The sequence below is a fragment of the Aythya marila genome, assembly GCF_965140915.1.
Source record: "Aythya marila genome assembly, chromosome: 8".
In the NCBI taxonomy this organism is placed as follows: Eukaryota; Metazoa; Chordata; class Aves; order Anseriformes; family Anatidae; genus Aythya; species Aythya marila.
In genome coordinates, this window is record NC_139049.1 from 10,324,168 (window position 1) to 10,348,344 (window position 24,177).

The following is a 24,177-nucleotide window of genomic DNA, read 5'->3' on the forward strand; positions in this document are numbered from 1 at the left end:
AGCAGGAGGTTGGACCAGTGACTTCCCAAGGTCACAACACCCACCATGAATACATATGAAGTGTTTTTAGCAGGCTTTTTCCTGTCAGGAAAGGATGAAAAGAAGTAAATAGCAGGCAGGTTGTTGTCTTGACCTCTAGAAGGCCAGCTACCATTCCTACATCCTGCCTTTTGTCAAGAGAACTGATAGAGATATCCAGGACCTGCAAACAATATTAGAGAAAGTTGTTCAAACTAAACACAATCAGTGCTTGGCTTTGCCTTTCTTTTCCCTTCTCAGCATATTAATTTTGTGTCTTAAACCTTCAAGTCATACTGTCAAAAATGTAGGCCTTCGTTTACAGCGCTAACTAGACTAGCCCAGAACATAACAATCACTCCAGTGCCAAACTTTGTTGCCAACACCACACATCGATGAAACCTGTTATGATTCCAAATGCTCTTATGGCAAATGAATACGACTGAAGAAACATTTATTCTTCAAACTGTGCCGGCACCTTTATCATTTTGACTGGTGTCAAAGTGCTGGTATGAAGTTCCTGAGGAATAAAACTGCTGGAAGCTGGGCAGGACGTTATGGAGAATATTCTCATAGTCTTTTCAATCAAGCGAGGACATCATCAAACCGGGTCCTGGAGACTATTCTGTTACTATTACCTTCTAGAGCCAAACAGCAGGCACACTTCAAATTCAGTGACATCTATTACTCTGAATAAAACTGTTTCACATGGAATCACAGCTCCCAAAATACGTATTAGCAACAATACAGCAATACCACCAATAACACACATTTCACTGGTCCTGAAACAGATACAGCAAGGGCATCAGCTCTAAAGCTGCCTCCTGAGACTGATGTGATCCCAGGCCAAGATATAAGCTTCAGTGAACCCAGGCTTGTGAACAAGGGTAAAGAATCCCCAGCAAGCGTAACAGAGTTTAGCACTACACATACTGAGAAAAAGCATGGTTCTGCATATTTGGGACTTTGTAACTTGCATCTCCACTGTCACACCCAAGACTTCTGTTTTGAACTTAGTAAAAAAGCTCTGACAGCATCTTTATACCAAAGTATCCATATACATACTTTGCAAAGCCAATGAAGTCTTCATGGTTGGTGTTGATGTAAGAAACCTGGATATCAATCAGCAGCAGCACCTATTAGGGGAGACAAGAGACCAAAACAGAATGAGTGACGTGGAAGAGTGAGACTGAGGAAAAGGAAGGCAGAAAAGAACAAAACTTTGAGTTTTCTGCATTATTAAATATTCCTTTCATAATTGTTCATGCCCAAAGCAACAGTATTTTCTAAATCCCACCACTTCTGTTTGTATGCTTGTTTAATTAATTAGACTACAGAAGAGCTTAGCCTCTTCCCCATATTTTTTTTCACTATTTTGGCCTTTGTACACTTCACTAAGATCACCTATACCTGATCAGAAAGAGTTTAATAATATGCAACATTTCTGTCATTTAAGCAAAATCCTGTCTACTGGTACCATTGCAGCCAAGCCAGCAAAGAAACAAACTAAGCTAAAATCAGGAGGCCATCATTTCCTTTAGGTACTACATAAAAAAGTGGTATGTAAGCTAGCCCCGTCCCAGAAAACTTACAGTCCAGGTACTAAGCAGGCAGTCTGGTGCACACACCAGGCTCGAGAGATGGGCTAGTCAATGAAATAACAGAATGAATGGTTTGTGAAAGAGAAATGTTTCAACTTACTACTTGCTGATCCTTCTAGATCCCAGAGACAGAATTTAAATCAAACTTTATAATTTAACCAGGTAAAGAACTTGCTAAGACATTAGAGAAGACCCACTCCCCACCTCTGCTCAGCTTCTTGAACATACAGGAGACTGAAGGAAGCCATGATTTGACTTTCCCCCATCTTTCCATTTTCCATTTATCAGCAGGGAGCAAGGAAAAAAGCTATTGCCACCACCACAGCCACCAAATCTCTTACAAAATCTTGCTGAATGACGTAAAAGAAGAAGCCTTTTATTATCTTCTTCCCACTCCTATCCAAAGCTTCATAACCAAAACTAATAACATCAAATTGTATAATTACCCAATCCACTATCCATACTGATGCCCCTGAGGCATCAACTTATCAGTAAACACTATTGTCAGACTGTGACAGTAAGAACACTTGGATGGATAAACCTCAGTGACAATAAAGTATGAATTTTACTTTTATAAAACATTGAAATAACAATTACTTTATTGGAATACAAGGCTCTCCTTACCTAACAAAGAAATCCCACCAAGTTGTTTCCAATATGAAGCCCAAACTTCTACATGCTTATTGTGCCATATCAAAGCATCCCACTACTGTGGTTTTGAACAAGACCTAAACACTAAGACAGTAACTTCACTTGGATCTGTCCCTTCAGCATTTAGTCTCCTCCAAGTGTCCAGTTATTTCTGCACAACTCCACAAACACAGCATCGCTCCCAAATTCTTCACTACTTCCAAATTCTATTTAGTCTCACGCACGGCAGAAGATAGCAGGGATTTGGGTTTAGCTCTAACCTCCAAAAATATCCTCACTAGCATTTTGATTTATTAAGGGTAACTGTTAACAGCATAAATAATGATGTGACTATGTGACAATAACCTATTTGACCAATTCTTGGCATTTACAGAAAGGGGGTATTTTGTACTTTGTTCTGGGAAATTGCCAGGTATGCGCACACAATGAAGAACAGAAAAATAAGAAATAAAATTTTAAGTAATTTGTATCTTCTTCCAAATTTTGAAATAACTGGATGTGCTAACTAGAACTCTCTGCAAGCACAAGCCCAGCAAATAAGTTTTTCAAGATGATTTTTAAAGACTCCATGCACAGAACAGTTTAATGGAAATGAAGTAGGATATGCTGCACAGCTCACTAACTAGCGAGCCAGGAGACCAGAACTGCTAAGGAGCCCCTCTTTCCCAAATACTATTGTTGTCACAATCTTTACTCCCTAGACAATAATTCCCATTTCCACTCCCAGTGGATTTTCTCACATGTAGTCTAAGCTTTACAGTTTCCTGGATTTGGAGTGCTCAGCTGCATGATCAATGTCTTGGAAACATTTCTCCAAAATGTATTTATTTATTCTTAACTTCAAGGAAAATTACAGTCAGAAAAGCTGTACGTCCATGAACCTGGAAAGGTGCTGATGAACAAACTCTTGAAACTCTGAGTTTAAAATACCACAGTCAGAAGTTATCAGCTTTATAGCAGTCCCTCTGTCCTTTAGAGGGGTTATGGGAGAAGACTTCTTGTTGCTAATTTTAGAATCCAAAGGAGGGATTACTTTTTAATCTTCAGATTTGAGACACTGCTTTTCAAGGTACAGAATAGCCCTCAGGAGTCAGTTCCAGTGGTTCTAAGCACCTTAAGCCTGCCAACATGGCCAGAGGCAGCAGGGCCACGTTGCTCAGTTCAGCCTATGTGCTTTTGCTACTGTTCAGCAACACAGAACTTCAGCAGCAATGCTTGCCTGAACTCACACATCCTCTACGTGGCTTGTCACTCCTGCAAGAGTTCTAGTGCAATCGCTTGTTGGCCTCACTGTGATTAGAGCATGGGATCAGTCTCTTAAAAAAGCCTGAAAGCAAAGCATTAAAAAGGGCTTGATATTTCTGTGTGCATTTGTTGGATCATGAGTCATTTCCCCACAAACAGCTGTTATAGCACAGCTAAGACGATGGCCTGCTGTGGCACAGGAATGATCACTAAACCAATGCTGCCACTGGGGCCTGGTATCCTTAAGTCATGTCTTGAGCTGACTGGATACAAGGTACCATCGTCTGGAGGCAACGTGCCCAGTTGTGTAATGCTGTTTCTGAGCCATCAGGCCCTGGTATAAAGAGGCAAGTTGCATTAGCCTGAATGTAATTCTGGAGCTGGGCCGCGTCCAGCCAGTTCATGGAACGAGCAGGAGAAACGAGCTCTTTCTGCCCATGGCCCGACTCACAACCACAGGCACTGAGACGAAAGCATCTCCCTTTCGTCTTCGGCATTCTTAATGCTTAATGGGGGAAAAAAAAAGGAAGAGGAAATGAGAAGAAACTCAGAACAATTGGAGAAACGTGTCTTGGTTCTACGTAGATACTGAAGAGAAAACAGGATCAGAGCTTGCCTGCAGATGCCAACTGTCCTGAATTAAGCTATGATATTGATTAACTGACTCACCTTTTTCATTTTACAGTAATTCCCAGAGCTCTATGCCTGGAGTTTCACCAAGAGGGACAGAAGAACTACAGTCATTGTGTTAAAATAAAGCAAGCAGATAAATTTTTCTTTCATCTTTCATTACTTGCCTGTGTAAGGAGCATGCTCACTTCCAAGAAGCGCACAAGAAGCACAGTAGGGTGCAAGATGATGATGAACATGTGACAGAGTACTCAGATCCCCACCGTAAATTATAGGAATGCAAGGCTTACTCTAAATTACATTGTTTAGCTGTCACTAAGAATCAGGACATCAGCCTCCTTCCTGGGTCACAGTCTCTACAGGCATTGACAGGGAGAGGATGATTGATACCGGCTCTGTACTGCCAGCACCTCTCCTTGCTACCTCCATGCCCTCTTAAAAGGCCAATTAAGATTTTCTATAGCAATTAGGATTTTCTAGTCTCCTCTGTCAAACCTCAGTGGTAGAAGAGCAATTTCGCCCCTGTTCCCAAGTGTAGCCTGCTGCTGCAGAAATCTTTCATTATCTTACTTTACTTTATATGTAATAACTTTCTTCCTCCAAACATTTCCCTGAACATTTCCTTAAATGTTGTATATGCTCTCACCTGATCCTTCGTCTTCTCCTCTCTTTCACGAATATAGCCAGCAACAATTCTTTCTGTTTCCTCACACAGCCTTGGATATGTTGCCAGCTGAAAAGCAAAAATAATACAAATTTACAGCTGCAGGGTGGCTTCAGTAGAATACAAACAGAGAAACCTCCACTTCTCTCTCTGCAGGAAAGGCATTATAAATTCTTGGGCTAACTATTAAATAGACTAAAAAGCAAGCCTTACTTGCTATTAATGGTGATTTTCTAGAGAAACTGGAGGGACCTAAACCCTTACATTGTTTCTGCACTTTTGTTCCACAACACATTGAGAAAAGGACATTTGGGACATAATCGTTTGGAATAAAAGCAGCTGCAACATTGAAATCTTAATACTTTCAGCTCTTTTATCCAAATACAATGCAACTCTCTCTTAAATATAAAGAGAAAAGACAGGATTTAATCCACAAATGTATACCAAGAATAGCACACTGCTAAGAGAGCAAAATATCAACACAGAAAGAAAGCAATCACGTAAAACTAAAAGAAAACCATCTTTAAACACTGTAATTACAAGGCGTGGATGAATCAAGGTGTGACAAAAAACATCCAGATGCTGTATCTAATTATTATGAATTTTTGGGGGGGAAAGTTGTGTATTCCAGCTTTTGGTTTGTGTCAACTGTTATTACATTAGGAAAAAAAAAAAAAACATGGAATTGAATACCTGATAGACCATCTGTTGTATCTAGAACTGTGTTGTCACCCAGCCCTAAGGCTCATTAACAATGGCAACTTAAACTATTGATCTATTTTGAAGTCATTGTTTAGAATTAAAGCTTCAGGTGATGAAAAAAGAGGGAAGAGATCAGTCTCTTCAATAACAATAAGAAGTGCCTATACTACAAACCCCCATGTAGAAGTGCATATAGACATGTACGCAGATCTACACATTGTACTTAGAAAGGAAGAGAGCTACGTGTACAGAATCTGCATATTTCAATCTACTTTAAATCGTTAACAACTACTTATCATTGATCTTCACTACCTAACCTAAATGGTCTCTTTCCATTACAGGGATAAAAAACGAGTTGGAAAAATGAGCTGAGTAACAGATCTTTCTAACAATTCACAATTAAAAATAATTTCTTTTCCCAGGGTGGCTTCTCATTACTAAAGACGAATTATTTGTAAACATTGAGAATTATAAAATAAATTTTAGTATCATAAAATGATTTGATAGTGATCATAATTGTAATATCATAAAACGTAAAATCATACATTTGTAAATATTACAAATCATATATTAAAAAACATTTAGATGCAATGATGCAACACAACTTGTCACAATCTAAGCAATCCCACTCAAAAGTAGCGGAAGGCTCCAAATGCAGATCTGGGATAAGAGGTTAGGAAGGGCTGACAGCACTGCCTTTCACCTTAGCTTGTCATGTCCCTTGAATACACCCTACAATCGACACAAAGCTCCAGGGAAACTAATGGGAAGGCATCGCATAAAAGTACTTTTCCTAAATATATATACGTATATATATATATATATATATATATACACACATTCTAAAGCAACGTGCATAAGAGTACTGTAACAAAGCCTCAACAGCTAAAGCACAAGTCATCAACCATTCCAACAGAAGGATTTACCTGACATTTTACCTGACTGCCTAAAAAACTTTGAGAGAAGAGCTTCCCATGCTGCGCTACCTTATTCCTTGTTTATTATGACAAAATAGACAAAAAGATATTAACAAATTTTTAACTGGTTATTACATTCATCTATACATCTCTAAGTTGTTCACTTATCCCACTTAGCTACTCCAACTTAGATATTCATAGTGGCTGCAGTATTACCAATAAATTGCATGCTGGAATAGTCCAGAAGACAAATTAAACAAAAGAAAAAAAAAAGCAAAACATAAGCTGGTATATAACACTTAAACACTAAGCACACTCTAAAAATAATGCTATGCTGTGAGCGTGCTTACTCAAGAGCAAGTGAGCAGGGAACAATTTATACCAAAAACCAGTTTATCAGCCTTGTGGTGAAATGTCTTAATGCCTCTCTCTTGTGTGTCTAACTCCAGAGCAGTACTCTAAATAATTTTCAAGTTTCTAGCTCTTTGAAGGCTCCACCTTGTGGCAACATCTTTGCATATCAATAACAGCTCTTTAAAACATCATCAATAAAATGCAAGGGTAAGCTTAACCGATAGCACTAGGAAAAGACTCTACACAATTAAATCAATCAATTCAAGTGACTTATCTTTCCAATTTGAAAAGAAAAAAAAAAAAAAAGGAATTCAGCTCAAAATTTTGTGATTAATTCAATTCCCTATAGTCTCTGCCGAAAGACAGTCATCCTTTCCTGTTTTAAGAAATAGCTCATTTATCTCTTGAGTAATATAAAGAGTTGCATTATTCAGAGGAATGTAAAGATTATGGCAGGATATTTCTCAACAACTTCAGCATATCAGCGCTCATACCCCAGACCTGCTCCTGGACTTGCTACAAATAGGGTGCCCTGCATTCTGACAAGGTGAGAAAGACAAATGAACAAGAGGTGAAACAAATAAAAGTAGCCAGTTCGGTAAGAAATCTACAAGAGTCAACACTACCTAAAATATAACAGAGCAAAAGAAGTAAAGATAACTGACAGCCAATTGCTAATTGCCAATGTTCCAGGCAAGTAAGTAATATTCACAGGTAACATCTTTCCTATGAAAAGGAAATGTGTCTGGGGGGAAAATACCATGTGTCCCTCTCCACATCAGTGAAGTACTCTCAACTGATGTCTGATCATTGCATTCACTCAGCTTCACATTAATACCTGACATGCTTCCTTAGTCCCACCTGAGCAGGGGAAAGTTTGAGGTTTTATTTTCAGACTACGGAACAACTTACGCATACACTTCAGGAAAAACATTCCCAAACACTCATACTAACACTACGTTTAATTTTGATTAAGCAATTTGATAAGCCACTACTATTGTAGGATAACAACTTTAATAGATTCATGCAATTTTCATATCAGGAAGCTCAATACTCAGCAGTGCTTTTCACATAAAGGTTTGACATTTCTGTGCAGCAGCAAGCTCATTTGTCAACACTAATACAAGGATGTACAAATACAAGGGAAATGAAGTCTACCTAGCATTTTACTTCTAACTTCTTGACAGCTGGACATCGTGAGTGTTGGGGTTGTTTATGAGAAAAGCCCAGGAGATTTTATGACTCCCTGATTTTGCAAAGAGGTACCACTCAATACAGAATGAGTATTTCTTCCTCCTTGATAGACCTCTCAACACAGATGAGGCCTTTGTTCTAGAAAAGTTTCACTGTTTCTTCTTCTTATAAGCATTAAGAACAAAAATTTTCTAAGTACAATTTCTTTTTTCCTGATTTACATATGAGCAGAGTTGCTGCCTACATTCCATTTGCAGCACCCATGAAAACATAATTATAAAGTGGAAGCCAGAGGGCAACTGCTGGCTCAACAAGACTCCCATCAGGAGATGTACATACTCAAAACACAGGACTCAAAAAGAGAAAATTTTCAGCATTATTTTGTTTTTGAGTATTGCGGAAGTTGAAACTATTTAGTTTTACTCTGTAAATAAACTAGCTCAAATCTCTTAAAACACCCTAGAATGCAAGGCACACTTTGTGTTAGCTACTATAATCATGCTCTACTCACGTTGCCAGATCTATTTGCAAGTTACCTTTTTAGTGCATTTCTTGACTGTGTTGATTAACTCTTGCATCACCAGATCCACGCTTTTTAAGCAAGGTCCTTTCAGCTTGACAATCTGTTTTTTAACAATAGCTTCAAATGCCATATCTGGAGTAAACAAACCTGTTCTGTGGACATGAAAGAATATGTGAGGTAGTAATACATCCTGCAAGGTTTTTTTAACCTAGTTGCTCATCTACATTTTCAGAAGCTTAGAGCTGATTTATGATGATATCCCTATACAGTCTTCTGTAGAACTAAATTTGCTTCTTTCTCTTTAAAAATGGAAGTGTAGTTGTGTAGTAAGAATATAGAAGTTGAAACATGCCCTACTCTAGTACTGCAAAAAACTTGACTGCAAAAACTCTAGAAAGTATTGGAATAATATGGTGAAGCCTCTTCAGCAGCTCCCCAAACCTTAGAGGTGAATGGCAGCACTCCATGTACAACCACTTGCAGAGTAAGCCAGTAAGAATCCTATAGTTGCATTTCACTCTGCACTCACAACAGTAAATATGGTTCTGTTATCCGGAGTCATACGTGGAGAATTTCAGTTTGCCACTGCACCGTATGTGAACTTATATAAACAAGCATCTCACAGAAACAGTTTTAAACAAACAGCCCTTACTTCTCTTTCAAACACTGCTTGCAAAGATCTAGCTTGACAGATCATAAGTTTTATAAAAAAGCAAACTTTAAAAACATGCCCAGAACTAATAGCTTGCCACCACAAATTGCTCATCTAGACCTTGCCACCAATAAAACTGAAAAAGTTCAAATACTGTACCACAACTGCTGGAATCATCTATTTGAGAATTTAAGAATTTAAAACACATATTATGGAAGCTGGCTGTAAGCCCACTGCAACATCATCTTAGATCACAACAACATTGTAACGGCTAGCAGGTAACAACAGTTGCATATGAATTCAATTTCGCTCTCCCCAAGAAGAAAACACTTTGTCTTAAGAGTTTGTGTGCATGTTTTATGTAAGCTTCTTTATGAATCCAACATCTTGTATCCTACTTAAGAAATAGGCAAGGCCTACCCCAGTATTTCAAGAAGTTAAACAAGAAAAGGAGGACAAATACGTCCACTCCCCTGGGACAAAAACTGCAGAGACAAAACTTCTCCAGAAGAAAGAGAACCTGTCAAAGAGCCCCTATATTTTCATATTGCCAACACTGACAACTCCTTGAACAAGTTTTCATAATGAGACTGAAATTCCAGAAGATGCTGCCTGCCACAGTCCTGTCCATTTAAATGGATTTCTCATTGAAATGCAAGATAGCTCACCATCGTGCCTGGCCTTTAAACTTGTGCTTTCATCATGTGCTTTATAGAGGTTTCTGACTTGTCCAAAACTGCATTACTTCATAACTTTGTCTTTTTCTTAGAAGAACAAAGTTCTCCTCACAAACTAGACTCACAAATTCCTCAAGCGAGCCACTGCATCAGCGTTCCCCAAACCACGATCATTATAATGAAAGAATAGTTTCCATAAATGTTTTGTTCTCCTGCAGTGATGTCCACCATGCATCAAAAAGTTCATATAGGAGTTGCATCTGATATTGAATTAACTGGGTAGGGCGATTAAAAATTAGCAGAAAAAGGGGCAGCTAAGAACTTCTCTGTGTATGCATGGTTACAATCAGTTACACCAATTCCAACAGCCTTCATGCAGTGGAAATCCTATGTTATATTGGAAATTAAAAAAAAAGTCATTGATTTTCTCTGTAAAATACTTTTCCAAGATTTCCAGGTAAATTAAACCTCTTCAGGCAAACCAGCTGATCAGCCCAAAATAGGTACCTGAAAAACAGAAGTGTGAAGGAGTGGAAGAAAAAAGTCAGCTGTTGGGAGCAGTGCCTTAGTAATGTAGTCTAGCAATCAGTAGCCAGTGTCTCCACAGGTTAAAGAAACCAAACCCTCTGCAACACGATCAGGCTTGAAAACATGGGAGCACTTGCCTGATACCATGTATGTTCTTGATGGCATAACTTATTTCTCTCCGCAGTTCTTTCTCATTGAACTCCATCTAGAAGAACAAAAGCATTTGAGATCAGATGAGGTCAAGTTCTGAAATAAAATAGAAAATATTACTTCTCCCTATATAACTGGAAGACAAGCAAGTTCAACTAACATACTGTTAATTTCTAAACACACTAAAGGCATAAGTATTTTAAAAATGTATTAACACTAAGGCTACAGACAACAATAAGGAGTGTTGGAAATTATTCACCCTTTTGGGTGAATCTTTTGGGATGTTTTTGCAGAGCATTCCAAAAAGAAACATGGAGTTGCTGGAGTAAGCCAGAAACATCATTTAGAGGATGCAACATTCTTTTTTTTTTTTTTTTTTAAATAGGTGGAAGGAAGCCTATAAAAAGTGTCAAAGAATGCAGACTAGAAATACAGTGGGTTCACGGTGAGGGGAAAATGAAGTCACTGCAGTGAAAGAAAAGGTAAAAGAACATATAACAAGTCCATAAAAAACAGTTTACTTGTTCACAGACTACAAAACCACAGTTTTTTCTGTTATTCTGAGGATGGGTAAGCAAGAAGAGATGTATTAAGAGGAAAAATGTCATCTCTGAACACCGTATTTGCTTCTGCTTCACTTCCCCTCCCCTTCCCACTATGGAAAGGTGGGACTGAAAGCTGGCTTTGTCTTATGTTCCAAAAACAGGAAGTAGAAAAGCCAGAAAATAGTTATTTTCTATTACTCTAGTTTTAACAGGTACTAGCTATTTGAACACAGCAACCTGAATTTGCCACCCATAGCTTTTTCTTTGCCCCCCCTCCCCCCCCAACCAGAACAACAATGCCATTTGTGATTAAAAAATAAAAAAGTATGGAAAGTAGTAAGAACTATGAGTTTCATCATATTTTAACTACTGTATTTCAGAATCCTCAGCATCTCTCAGTACCCACAACTAGAAATGAAGCTAAATGTCTCAATCATCACTTGATGTAATTTCTTTTACAGTTAAAATCAAGTTCTTCCGAACAAACTTTGTCTTTGCTTTACTATGAACACAGGAATACATAAATAAAACTCAAAGAACACCACTAAGATGGATAAATACCTTCACTAGTTCAAAAGGGAAACGTTCATGGAAAATACGATTAATTTTGGCACCTCCTGAAAGTTCTAGCGTATCGACCTGATCTCCTGATCCTTCGATTCTTTTTTCGAAGTCCACTGAAAACTGTTGTACCATCCTACATTTCAAAGGGAGGAGAAAAAAGATACACTTCAGCACATCAACTATCAACCGTTACTTCAGTACTATGCAAGTATTATTGACTTAGAACACATTTAGGAATTTACAAGAGTATTTACAAGAGTTCATCCAGCTAAGTTGCCAATGCAGGTTGCTATACTTCTCTTTGCAAATCCGTTCCACCATACACTTACATCATTCTCTCTCACAGGACATAGCTCAGTATATACTATTTTCTTTCTTCACAGATTTTTTTTTTTTTTTTTTAAATACTGCTTATGAAACTGTATATTAAAGTCAGCAACACATACAGCAGCATACCAGGCTACATCGTTGTTTTGCTAATGATCACAAAATCATAAATGCATCTTCTATTACATACATGCTATCCTATTTTATTCAGAAAAGAAAAAATGATGGCAGTCTTTGTAGTAGGATAAGCAAATACAAGTATCAATGTTTAAGCTATAAAACTTGTACTGTATGAATCGAAAAGCACTCATACTTAAATCATTACAGGAACAGAAGAGTTCAATGGGGCAGACCACCACAAGGAAAAAACTCCAATCTTATAGCAAGAGTTACCATCTGTGGAGAGCTCACTTCTCCACAATGACCCTTTGATCTTTCTAACGTCTTTCAAAAAGACACAGTCCAACAGCATGATGTGTATCAAGCCATTAAGCTGATCCAGTGCTGGCAGATCTTACAGTGGCAGCCAAGTTAGTTAACTTCCCCATGCCAAACAACTTGCCCAGGAGCCAGTACTAACAAGCCAACACATTAGCTATCAGTACCACAGACTGCAGTTTACTCAGTTGTGCTTAGATTTCTACATCAGAAGCACTTAGACATACATACATGTATGAGAATTCCTCCAGTTATGGAATAACCAGGGAGAGATTTTTTTTATTATTATTATTTTAAAAGTAAGCACAAGCATCTGGCCTAACATTCGAAGCAATGGATTCAGCCAAAAAGTAACAGTGCACATCATCTTTCTCAAACCTCAGATACCTATGCAGCCTGGGCTAACAAAAATTATGGAAACAGTGCAAGCATAGAGCCCCCCAAATCAATGTTTGAAGAGGACTGCAGAAAGTTAAGATTATCTTATAGGGGAGAATCATAGAATATCCTGAGATGGAGGGTACAACAAAGGTCATCAAATTCAACTCTTGGTTCCACATAGGATCACCCCAAAATCAGACCCTATTTCTTAGAGCTTTGTCCAAATGCTTCTTGAACTCCAGCAGGCTTGGTGCTGTGACCACTGCCCTAGGGGCCTGTTCCAGTGCCCGACCATCCTCTTCAGCGAAGAACCTTTTCATAATACCCAGCCTGACCCTCCCTTGTCCCAGCTCCATGCTGTTCCCTCGGGACCTGTCACTGTCCCCAGAGAGCAGAGCTCAGCGCCTGCCCCTCAGCTCCCCTCATGAGGAAGCTGCAGGCCGCCATGAGGCCTCCCCTCAGCCTGCTCTGAACAAACCACATTACCTCAGCTGCTCCTCAGACATCTTGCCTTCCAGTCCCTTCACAACCTTTTTTTAAACTCTTTTGGAGGTTCTCTAATAGTTTTGTGTTCTTTTTGTACTGTGGAGCCCAAAACAACACACAGTGCTCGAGGTGAGGCTGCACCAGTGCAGAGCGGGAAAATCCCTTCCCTCGTCTGGCTGGCAGTGCTGGGCCTGAGGCACCCCCTGGTGTGGCTGCCCCTCCCGGCTGCCAGGCCTCTCTACCCACAACAAAGTCAACAATTCCTCACAATTTAATATCATAGAATAAATAAGGTTGGAAAAGACCTCCACGATCATTTCATCCAACCACCCCCCTACCACCAATGTCACCCACTAAACCATGTCCCCCAAGCAGCACATCATCCAACCTTTCCTTAAACACCCCCAGAGACGGTGACTCCACCACCTCCCTGGGCAACCTGCTCCAAAGACTGCTCTTTCTGAGAAGAAATTCCTCAGGATTTCCAACCTCAACTTCCTCTGGTGCAACTTGAGGCCATTCCCTCTTGTCCTATCATCTATAAACTTACTCAAAACACTTTCAAGTCCTACATTCAAGTTATTTAAGAAAACATTAAAGAGAACTGGCCCTAAAATGGAGCCCTGGGGAACCCCACTAGTGACCAGCTTCCAGCCTGATGTAACCCCAGTTACTATAACCCGTTGAGCCCAACCCATCAGCCAATTGTTCACCCATCGTATTATGTTTTTACCTAGCTGGAGATTTTATCCAGAAGAATAGTGCAAGAAACGGTATGAAAAGCTTTACTGAAATCCAAAAAGATTACATCTAATGGCTTCTCTTGGTCAACTAGGTGGGTGATGTTTTCATGAAAGGAAATTTGCTTGTAAACAGGGTACGTGCAGGTAGTTTATTTTCTTATATGTATTATGGAACTTGTTATTGAGAATCAGAGGGAAGTTTCTAGCTGTGTTACTTTCCACAGACCAAATGAAAAGCAAGGAAAATTCTTACTGACAGAAGTTAATTTCTGCTATAGCACCTACTAAAATGAAGGTATTAGAAAAGCAGGATAATTTAGGCTAAAATAGATTTTTTTTTCCTTTAGGCAGTGTTACAATAGGAGAACAACCCTAAGATGCCAGCAGCACTTAACAAGTCATAAAGTCAAATGTTTTTCTAGCAGCTAAATGACCAAATATACACGTTGAAAAAAACAAAAACAAAACTGTGTTGTACTCTCCTAGAGGAGTCCTAGGTTATATCCTCAGGTTTTTCTTTCAACCAGAACATCTGAAGTAAAGTTACAAGGGACAGACTTAGGTCTATGTTTTCAGACCCAGCTGTTACAAAAACAAGGACTAAATCGAAGTCTCCAACTGGCTCAGGAAAGCCTCATTAGTTCAGGTGACCATTTTCCACTTATAATTAAGGAATGGATTCTGTCCAAAACTCACACATTTTCACAAGCCAATGCTATTACCATCTAAACCAGAGAACCCAGTGATTAATATCAGCTCCTGCAGGAAGGAGCTCTGTAACATAGGCGCACATCCTGTGGATTACTACCTACAACTAATTTTGATCTTGCTATCTTCGAATTCTTATGGATGGCCAAGTTTCCAGATCAGAAAAAGAAGCATTCCTTATTCTCTTTTCAAGCACCTCATCTTACAGATTTCTAACCATCTCCTCCCTTTGCCTGAGGTCATCTTTATGATAGGCTGAAGAATGCGTCCATACAATTAGAAACAGTTTCTTACCTTCAATCATCTATGTCGCCCATCTTTGTATCTTTTCCTGTCCTGGTTTCTCTCCTTCTATGACTGCTAATATTAATTTAGTGAAAACCTTGCTGGAAGTGGTTAAGTGTTCTGGAATACCACACACAAAATTCTTTAGAATTCACATACAGAATTTTTAGCCATATCCTAAACTTAAAATAATGTAAGTCCATTAGGGAAAAAAAATGCAAAGCAAAACAAACCTACAGACAGTGGAAAAACAGATGAAAGACTAGGCACTCACTGCAACAAGGCTTTCGTTTTTCTGGTTGGATCTTCTGGTCTGAAGTTTTTGTATACTTCTACTTCATGTTCTATAGAAAGCAGCTGGCTCTGGAGTTTGCTCCTGAAGGCAGGCAGGGTATCCCGAATATGATTGGTAAGTTGCTAAAAAGCAAATAAAAGTCCTTTTATGTTGTTAATAAAGATGAAAGCAAGGGCACAGCCATTTCCTTCTAACTGCCAAGCACATCAACTGTAACCTGTGCTAGTTTACCAGTGTAATTCCTTTTGATCTTTGAAACAGTGGAGACAGTTAAAGAACATCACAACACCCCTTTCACATACACACTATCTGGAGGCTTGAGAAACTTCTTGACCTTCTCACTCACTGAGTCCTGTTACAACATACTTGTTTAACTACACACTGAAGAGTTACTTTAATTTGAAACAACCTCAATCATAATAACTCAGCATTCTGATGCCACATCTATTTTGTTGATATTCCTAATTAAGTTTTGCAATTCCCTATACACTTGTTAAGCATGATGACTCCTTTACAGCAGCAAAGCAGTGTAGGACAAGGAATTCTGAGCATCCACAACCCTTTGAGAACAGTGACAGAAGGAAATACAGACATACAGAATACCCACTCAGCACTCTCCCACTACTTAAAAAAGTCACTTTCACATCATTTCTACTTCCTTCTATGAAGAACACTAAGGAGAAGAGATTTTGTCCTCATATTAATGATTATAGCGCTTTAAAAAAAGTTAAACTTAATTTTTGGCCAAAGAAGGTTCTATGACTGAAGAATAATGGTCTTCATTTGTGAAACCATACCTAAAAATATTAGAAAATAAACTGAAGGACAGTAAAAAAGTCTTATCAAAGCTGTAAAGGTTTAACATATCCCAGTTACTCTTGCAGATATATGCTGTAATGTCTTTAGACAGCACTATCAACTACCTGTACCATAAGTTTCTTGTGCATTATATCCATTCCTTGATTGAAACAACAATGGACTATGTTGTAAACCCTCTTCTCAATCCCAATCACACAGTCTATAAATAAATAATGTCAAATACCAAAGTATGTAAACTCAAAACAAAAGTTGTTCAGCAGACCCGAAAGGCACAAAATCAAAACCTGGGGTTTCCCTGGAGCACCACCTTGTGGATGCAGAAAAATTTGAATTGAATACTACCTGCAACCATAAGTGTGAATAGTATGTGTTTAACAACATAGGGACAACCCTTGAATATTACATTTGGGGATATCTATGCAACATATGGTAACAGCAACAGAAGACAAGTCATACTGAAACAGATAAATTTAAAAAACAGCTCAAAAAAAAAGGTAGCAGTACATAAAGTAATGTAAGTCAGGACATATAAGACAAGGAAACATGAAGCTCAATTGCTTCAGGCTCAAAACTAAGAAATACATTATTACTCTTTCAAAATATAAAGAGGCAAAGCATCCTAAACACAGGCCAACTTTTAGGATGCAAGTTCTTGCATCCTGCTGATTTTTTTTTTTCCTAAGGCACAAATAAATGGCATTAGCATTCCTTCTGAGCAAGTCCAGAGTATTCCTTAACCTGGCTGTCAAGATTCAACAGCTGCAAAGTCACTGCAGCAAGAAATTAAGCAGGCCAGCCCCACTTAGTTTCCTTCTTCTAGTCAAGAGCTCTTCTTCTGTTTCCAGCTGCTATCAACAATGGATGAAGCCAGGCTGACCTGGTCTTTGTCTATTCCAGATCAAAACCAGCTATTTTTCTCCAGTGAACTGGAGAAAATACTATCAAGTTTGACATTTAGAAACGCCAAGAACCCCGTTTTGGCTGGTAAAACTGAGTTTCAAAATAATAGTAATAGCAGTAATCATTTGAAAAAATAATAGTAATAGCAGTAATCATTGATAAAATCATAGCATCATCAGCAATTCTAGGGAGGCAGGGAAGATTTGATGTTGTCCATTTTGGACTTGAGATGCATCATTGGTCATGTTCTATTCAAGCTGTGAAAGGAACATTACTGAAGTGGTGAAAAGAATTAAAAACCCCTTGAAGTATGGTATAGGTAGTGTACTGACTTGGACAGTAAGCTACTGGTTTCTCCTCCAGGGAGAAAACTGGGAAGCTGACTTCCATTTCCTGCTGAAGAAACCTGCAGTCTGACAAGGTTTGGCATGAACTCATAGAAACAGACCAGAGGTTTGTGCAGAAATAAAAGCGGTGTGAATCATCTCCTCTGATCACAGTATTTGTCATTTATATCATTAGTGTATGGTACACTGTTGCTATTAAAAGCTACAATAAAGCATAGATTTTATGGGTAAAGTACAGACATACAGGGAACCCTCAGGACACATGATTTCTAAAAATGTCTTCTTCCCTCCCCACCAGTTTCTAAGTTTGATTTCAAAAAGCCCTGTTAAACGAGAAGAAATGTGACAGTTAAGGAATAGGACAATATACATGGAGAAATAACTGGAAAGGGAGAAGAAACTTACTTTCTATGATCGTATTCAGTATTCAACAGAACAGGGAAGTGCAGAACTGTCAGTAAAAGCCAGAAACTGCATTTTTATCAGGTTAAAAAAAAATAGAAGTTCCGAATAAATCTGGGTAAGAGAGAATTCATCCAGAGCATGAAAAGGGGCAGGGAGTGGTTATAAAAGCACGCTGGGATTGGAATATGTTACGACCCCAGTGCTCCAAGACCACTTACATGTGTCACCTTCATTTGCCTTCTTTTATACCTGCACTTCCAGTTTTGTAGATCAAATGCATATAATTTTGCTTTGCTAGAGCAAACTCATATTTCTAAGAGTTTTTGCAAGGAATGCCAATTCTTTCCCAAGGCAGCAGAGAACCTCTGTACCCTCTAATGGTCAAAATCAGCTTCTACACAATCTCGCTCATAGTCACCTAAGTCCACCCATTGTCCACAGTGCAGCTCAAAAAAAAAAAAAAAAAAAAAGAATGTAGGTTACAACTATGTGCTTCTGTGCACAGCCTCAGAGGAAAGAAGTACATTAAATGGCTCATTACCCTCCAGCATCTTCCCAAGAATTGTAAGGGGTACATCTACATTACCGTACTGCAGTTGTGACTAATGCTATAGCCCAAACCTCAACCTTCAGGTAATACTAAAAGAAGCTACTTTACTAATTTGTAAAAATCTGAACTGGAATAAAACATTAAAGAACTTCTGAAGTTGGAAAACTACAGAGTCACAGGGTACCATTATGAGCTTAGGTCTAGATGCATAACGTACCAAGATTGACTGATTTTTTTGAGCCACAAAACATTACTCAGGAGAAAAGTCAAGGCTGAATATTATGGAAGCTTCCATCCTTGATAATTTATGTTTAGCAATCTTAATGATTCTAGGTGTATGTATGCTGACAAGAGTCCAAAAACTAGGTCCTCTGCTTCTCACAGCACATATGTATATGATACGTGTAATATACAACTTTGTTTATTACATTATGAAAAGTAAAAAGGTTAAAAGCAGGAAAGAATAAATAAGGTTCACTGGCCAACATTTATTTTAAGGGAGATTTTATAACGATCCTATCATTACAAAAGCTGCTTCTCACCACAGAAAACTTAGGTTTTACCTGGTTTAGAACTTTTTGGAGATACGGTGTTCCCATCCGATCTGCCATGTGCCTGTATGCTGGATGGGAAAGAAAGAATTTCCTTTCTGCTAGGAGAGCTGCCTTTATGTCCTTCTTCCCATCAATGTCCTTCTGGCTTCTGTTCACGACACCAATATAACCTGAAACAACACAAAACCAACGGGCATGTGAATGCAGCTATTCTCTGCATAACTGAATTCATATTAAATTGAACACTGGCTCAGCTCAAATGAAAGTTTCCAATTCAGATACGTTATGTATTGTGTACAAGTATTATAATGAACTTAAACAGGACGAACAAATTGGATGTTACATAAAATAGATACACTTCCTTTTAAATCTCCAATTCAAATGCAGAAATACCTGAAATTTTGGTGTACCGCAAAGAAACCTCTTCAAATAAACATGAACACAAAACTAAGAAAGACCCAACAGGTAAGCATAAGATAAGTAAATAATATGGTATTAGCAAAACCCAGGAAAACTGAGGAATTTCTTCATGTCTGCTGGACCACCACATTCATAAATTGTTTTCTGTAAACATAAACTGGAAGTAGATGATGGTCCTGTCAGTAAAGTATAAGTAGGGGCAAAATTCTTGATATTGTTAACAGTGCAAGTGACTGGTACAGTAGTTGTTGGAACAGTAACAGAACATTTCTGGAAGGGATCAAAACTATGTTAACAGCAAGATTACCAAGGCTCTGATGCTGGCTTCTGCCATATATAAGGAAAAAAAAAGATTCCTTTGTTGCAAAGGACAGCAATGTGGCACAGAAAAAGAAAATTGCCTAATAACCTGTACTGACTGTTTCCTCTGGAATATGCAGTGTATTTTCCAGGTCTAGAAATAAATTATTTTACTCATGGGATAGTTTTAGCACAGCCCCCTTCCATGTTTGCTAAATAGAATGTGATAAGAGCTAAGAACTCATCAAGTCCAGAATAACTTTTGATTCATCTCCAGAACTTTCTAACATCACCTTTACCTGAAACTTCTTTTGTATTGCAAACAATAGAGGCAATACAACATTCTTACCTCTACGAAGAGGGAGTAGCTTATTTTCTAGAATTTCTCTTGCATCTGTTCCTTCATCCATCAGATCCAATTTTGTGATCACACCAATGGTCCTAAGGCCTGACCAGGTCCAGAGGCAGGCAGAAAAAAAAAAAAAAAAAAGATAGTGAAGAATCATTTATATTCAGGAAGAACAATTACATCTTATAATTCCATAATAATTATTACAAATATGTGATTATTTCAAAACATGTATTGCACAAGACCAGCCACAACTGCAAATAAGAGTATGTCTGGAAAAGAAGGGGGTCATCATTGCTAGCCATTAAAAAGCATTCCTCAAATCTGTTTAACAAGGCTCAGCAATTTTTTTTTCAATGATGCTTACCCTGAGGGTCCACTTCCTTAGCCAACTTCAGAGCATCTGAGTTGGCCAGATCAGTGTTAGCTGGAGTCACAGCCAGTATCAGACAGTTTTCTCGAGCGATGAACTGCATTATCATGTCTCTGATCTGTAGCTCAATATCTGGAGGCTGATCCCCTACTGGCACTTTTGTGATTCCCGGCAAGTCAATAAGAGTCAGGCTTAATACTGTATGGAAAACACAGGATCATAACATTGGTTAACATACCAGACATGTCTAAAGAGATCTGCACATCTATGACTGCAGACAGATTTTAATCACATAAACGCTATGTAATTACTTTACTTTTATAAGTACATAAACATTGTCAGTGGTTCAAATAAAATACCTGACAACCTGGACAGTACACTTGTTAGCATAGTTCCCTCCAGAGCCTTTCACTTGGATTTCAGAATACTATTTAATATTTTAAATATTAAGCACTATTCACCTATGTGAGTTGTATACTGAACGTCACTAGGCGCTCTTAGACAAATTAACGTGGCTTTCCGAGCTTCTTCCATTCCTGACAGCACAGATAACAGGCCATCAGACCATTCCTATTTATATTTCAAGGGAATCCATCTGGAGGGTGGCAAAAGTTTTTTTCCCCACTATGTCTCCCACCTCCTACTATGTGTCTTTATTAGTACGTTTACTAGTGAGCTACTAATAGAATATGTGCTGGGGGAGGGACTGTTTTCACTCTCATGTAAAGCGGAAATATTTTGAAATCACGAGGATGTTAAATGGGATAGAGTCTGTGTTCTGGCCAACAAACAGCTCTCTGCAGCAGAGCAGCTTCATAACATATTAGAAACTGAGGATTCTTACACATGTATACCCACTTTTAGTCCAACTCAATGTCAGAAATCTTTGCATCCCAGACTATTAATCAAGCAATGAGAACACGTGCAAAAACAGCACCAAATGGACAGAGTTCTGAAACATATTACATCACTTGAATATAGAGCACAATGGGGAATACAGAGGAGAATGATTTTACCTACCATGTGGAGAGTATATTCTTAAATTAATAGGAATTGAAGAAATGCCTTTGTTCACTCCTGTTATTCTATCCGTTTCTACTTCAATTTCCTGACGAACTTCATCAAAATCAGTAAACTTCCTTCCTTTGCAGTGTAGAAATTCAGCATATTCTGTGAAAAATATCAATAGCATCTCTATATTTCACAGGCTCATAACAGTCTTAAGCACCTACTTTCAAGCCCTTTGTATTCTTCAGATGTGCATGCACAAAAGCACGTCATCGTGTATATCCAGAAAGCATTATATATGAACACATGCCAAAAATATGACTGCACAGATGAAAACCAGCCAAAACCAAGAAAAGATTAGTTAAAAAAGCCAAATTAACTCTCATATCCTAAGCATTTCATCTCCTGGAACAACCTTAAAGATTGAAATAAATACCATTTACATTAACAGAATGAGGAACTGTTTTCAGTGCAGAATCTGAGTTTTCATCTGATTGCTTTGCCTGTAATACAGCACTACACTGAGGAAAACTAATTCAAGTTCTGTATCATGAAAGATTATTAGCATTTGTTTTCAAAAACTAACAGCCTGTGTTACATATGATTTTACCAAGGGAATTCTACACATTTTACACATTCATAACCAAAATAAGAGCACTTAAGACACTTCGATGTTTTTAAACTCAACTCTTCAATGCCTAAGGACTTCTTGTGGCTTAAATTGAAACCACACTTAAAAGTTGATGAAAGTTTTTATAGATGTGGCTGTGATTTCACTGGTGGTAAAACACAATTTCTGAGCCTTCAGTCATCGTACAGCTTGCCCCATCAACCAGGAATCAACTTGTCTTCAGAGACAGATACAGTCTAATTTGTCAGACTCAGAAATGACCTGCTTGGACTCTAGAGTCCAAATACTGATGCTATTTATTGTATCCCTCTGGGTTTCCTGCCCTTGAGGTGCATAACCAAACACACATCTCTTAAAAGTGCAATTTCTTCCTTCAAAACAGGACAAACACAATGTTTATCCCACATAGCTAGGGCATAAGCAGAAATTAGTGATGTAAATGGTAACGACAGACACGAGCGCACACCTCACCCCTACTGGGCCTAAGCAGCAGGACTGGAGGAAGGCTGGACAAAATGGCGCACATCCCAGTTGATTTTGCTCTGTAGTCAAGGCCTGATCTCACTGTTCCTTTTAGGTGCTTCTTCCCCAGAAGAGGTTTTTGATAAAAATCCCTCAAACACCAGGGTAAAGATCTTGCTTGATACTCAAAGAACAGCAGCTCAGGAGAGCAGATCCAAGGGGACAAATGAATAGTGGGCCTTATCCTTCAGGACTGAAGTCTGCTTCTCAGGTTTCCCAACTGTCACTTTATTACTGTTGCTGACTGAATTGTTAAAAAATAAAATAGTCAAAACTGCATTCAAAACCATAGCAACAGTTAAAGCAAAAAAGAAGTGAAATGAGGAAGGCAAAAAACAGACACCAGCGTTTCTGCCTTACAGTACTGTAATCCCTTTGAATTTAAAGTGTGAGGGTCAGGGAATCCCACTCTTGCTGAGAAAAAAATAACACATCTCATTTTAAGAGCCAAAGAGCACCTAAAAAACCCTCCACCTTACTTTTCGCAGCATTAAGTACTCCAGTGTATAGTATATTCCTTTTCACATCCAGCAGCAAAGATGACAATGAATGAGGGGTTTATTTGTTTAACATTCAACTCTTCATTAAGGAAACAACAAGGAATATTCAAGTATTTCCAATTAAGACAACACGGTACACAGAATTAAACATCTTCGTTGATCCAGCTCAAGCTTCAAGTACAAAATAAACTGTATTCTTAGCTGCACCTTTTAATACACTAGCTCGTAAGATTTTCTCAGAAAAAGATTTCAAAAATTCAAACAACTAATAGGTCATGCCCAGTTATAATCAGTTGACACTCGAGGAAGCTTTTCTCTTTATTCCATTTCACACTTAATAACAGAAAGAGTCCCTGTCTGAAACAAAGATAATTCAAATTTTAAAGTTTACTACCTTTCAGCTATGATTAATATTTATCAATTGCTCATTCCTCTCAGGGACATCTGCAGTCCCACTACTCTGAAGGAGCAGGCTTTACAACTCCTCATAACCTGGGGTGCCGCACAGCCTACGGAATTAAAATTCAGAGGAACAAGCCGTGCTTTGTTTGGATCCTCAGCCCCAGCCTGTCCTTGGCAATGATGCCCTCAGCCCGACTAGACGAGCACATGCTCTAATGCAATCTTCAGTTTTCGTACACAGAAGAATACTAGGAACACATCTTATTTAACTTTTTGTGGGAATCAACATAAAATCAGTCAAAACGAGTGATCCTGCCTAGTTGTCTAGTTTTCAGAAATATATTTTCTGTATAAAACTTAAGTTATGTCAATAGAAAGAAAAAAATAAAACATCTTTGTGTGTAGAATACTCTTCTGTTTTTAAACACAGAATCACTCAAAGCAGTTTGGATAACATTGATAGAAAAATCTACCACAGCATAGTTATCTTCAATGCATCCAACCAGAGGTATCACGATAAAAAATAAGTTCCCTTTTCAATTTTCATTAGACAAGTCATGCAAACAAGTGTTATCGGACAACATTTTTCCAAATGCTCCTCATTTTTTCCTGTGTGTCATTTCTCCCTACGCTTTTATGATTTCATCTAGCCAATGATAGCCTTCTTCTACAGATGATGCTTTCTGTGCATTTGACCATTCACACAGCCATCCTCCAGACATTTCTCTTAAAGCTAGAGGCAGAGCTCTAGCCAAAATCTTTCCACGACTGGAGAAAAAAAAAAAAAAAAAAAAAAAAAAAAAGCAGAAGGACTAAAGA

The 24,177-nt window shown here is 38.4% G+C and overlaps 1 protein-coding gene across 5 annotated transcripts in view; it reads right to left on the bottom strand.

The window, feature by feature from the left end:
• DNM3 (dynamin 3) overlaps nt 1-24,177 on the bottom strand; it is a gene marked incomplete at its 5' end in the record, with an annotated part of 178,048 nt that overhangs the window by 134,029 nt on the left and 19,842 nt on the right. For all 5 annotated transcript variants that reach the window (XM_082766611.1, XM_082766608.1, XM_082766609.1 and 2 more), the window contains 10 exons: nt 1,084-1,154; nt 4,792-4,878; nt 8,513-8,651; nt 10,494-10,561; nt 11,613-11,748; nt 15,258-15,400; nt 18,863-19,023; nt 19,923-20,021; nt 20,290-20,493; nt 21,316-21,465. In XM_082766611.1, coding sequence (XP_082622737.1) covers nt 1,084-1,154; nt 4,792-4,878; nt 8,513-8,651; nt 10,494-10,561; nt 11,613-11,748; nt 15,258-15,400; nt 18,863-19,023; nt 19,923-20,021; nt 20,290-20,493; nt 21,316-21,465 — 1,258 coding nt within the window. The remainder of the gene's footprint in view (nt 1-1,083; nt 1,155-4,791; nt 4,879-8,512; nt 8,652-10,493; nt 10,562-11,612; nt 11,749-15,257; nt 15,401-18,862; nt 19,024-19,922; nt 20,022-20,289; nt 20,494-21,315; nt 21,466-24,177) is intronic.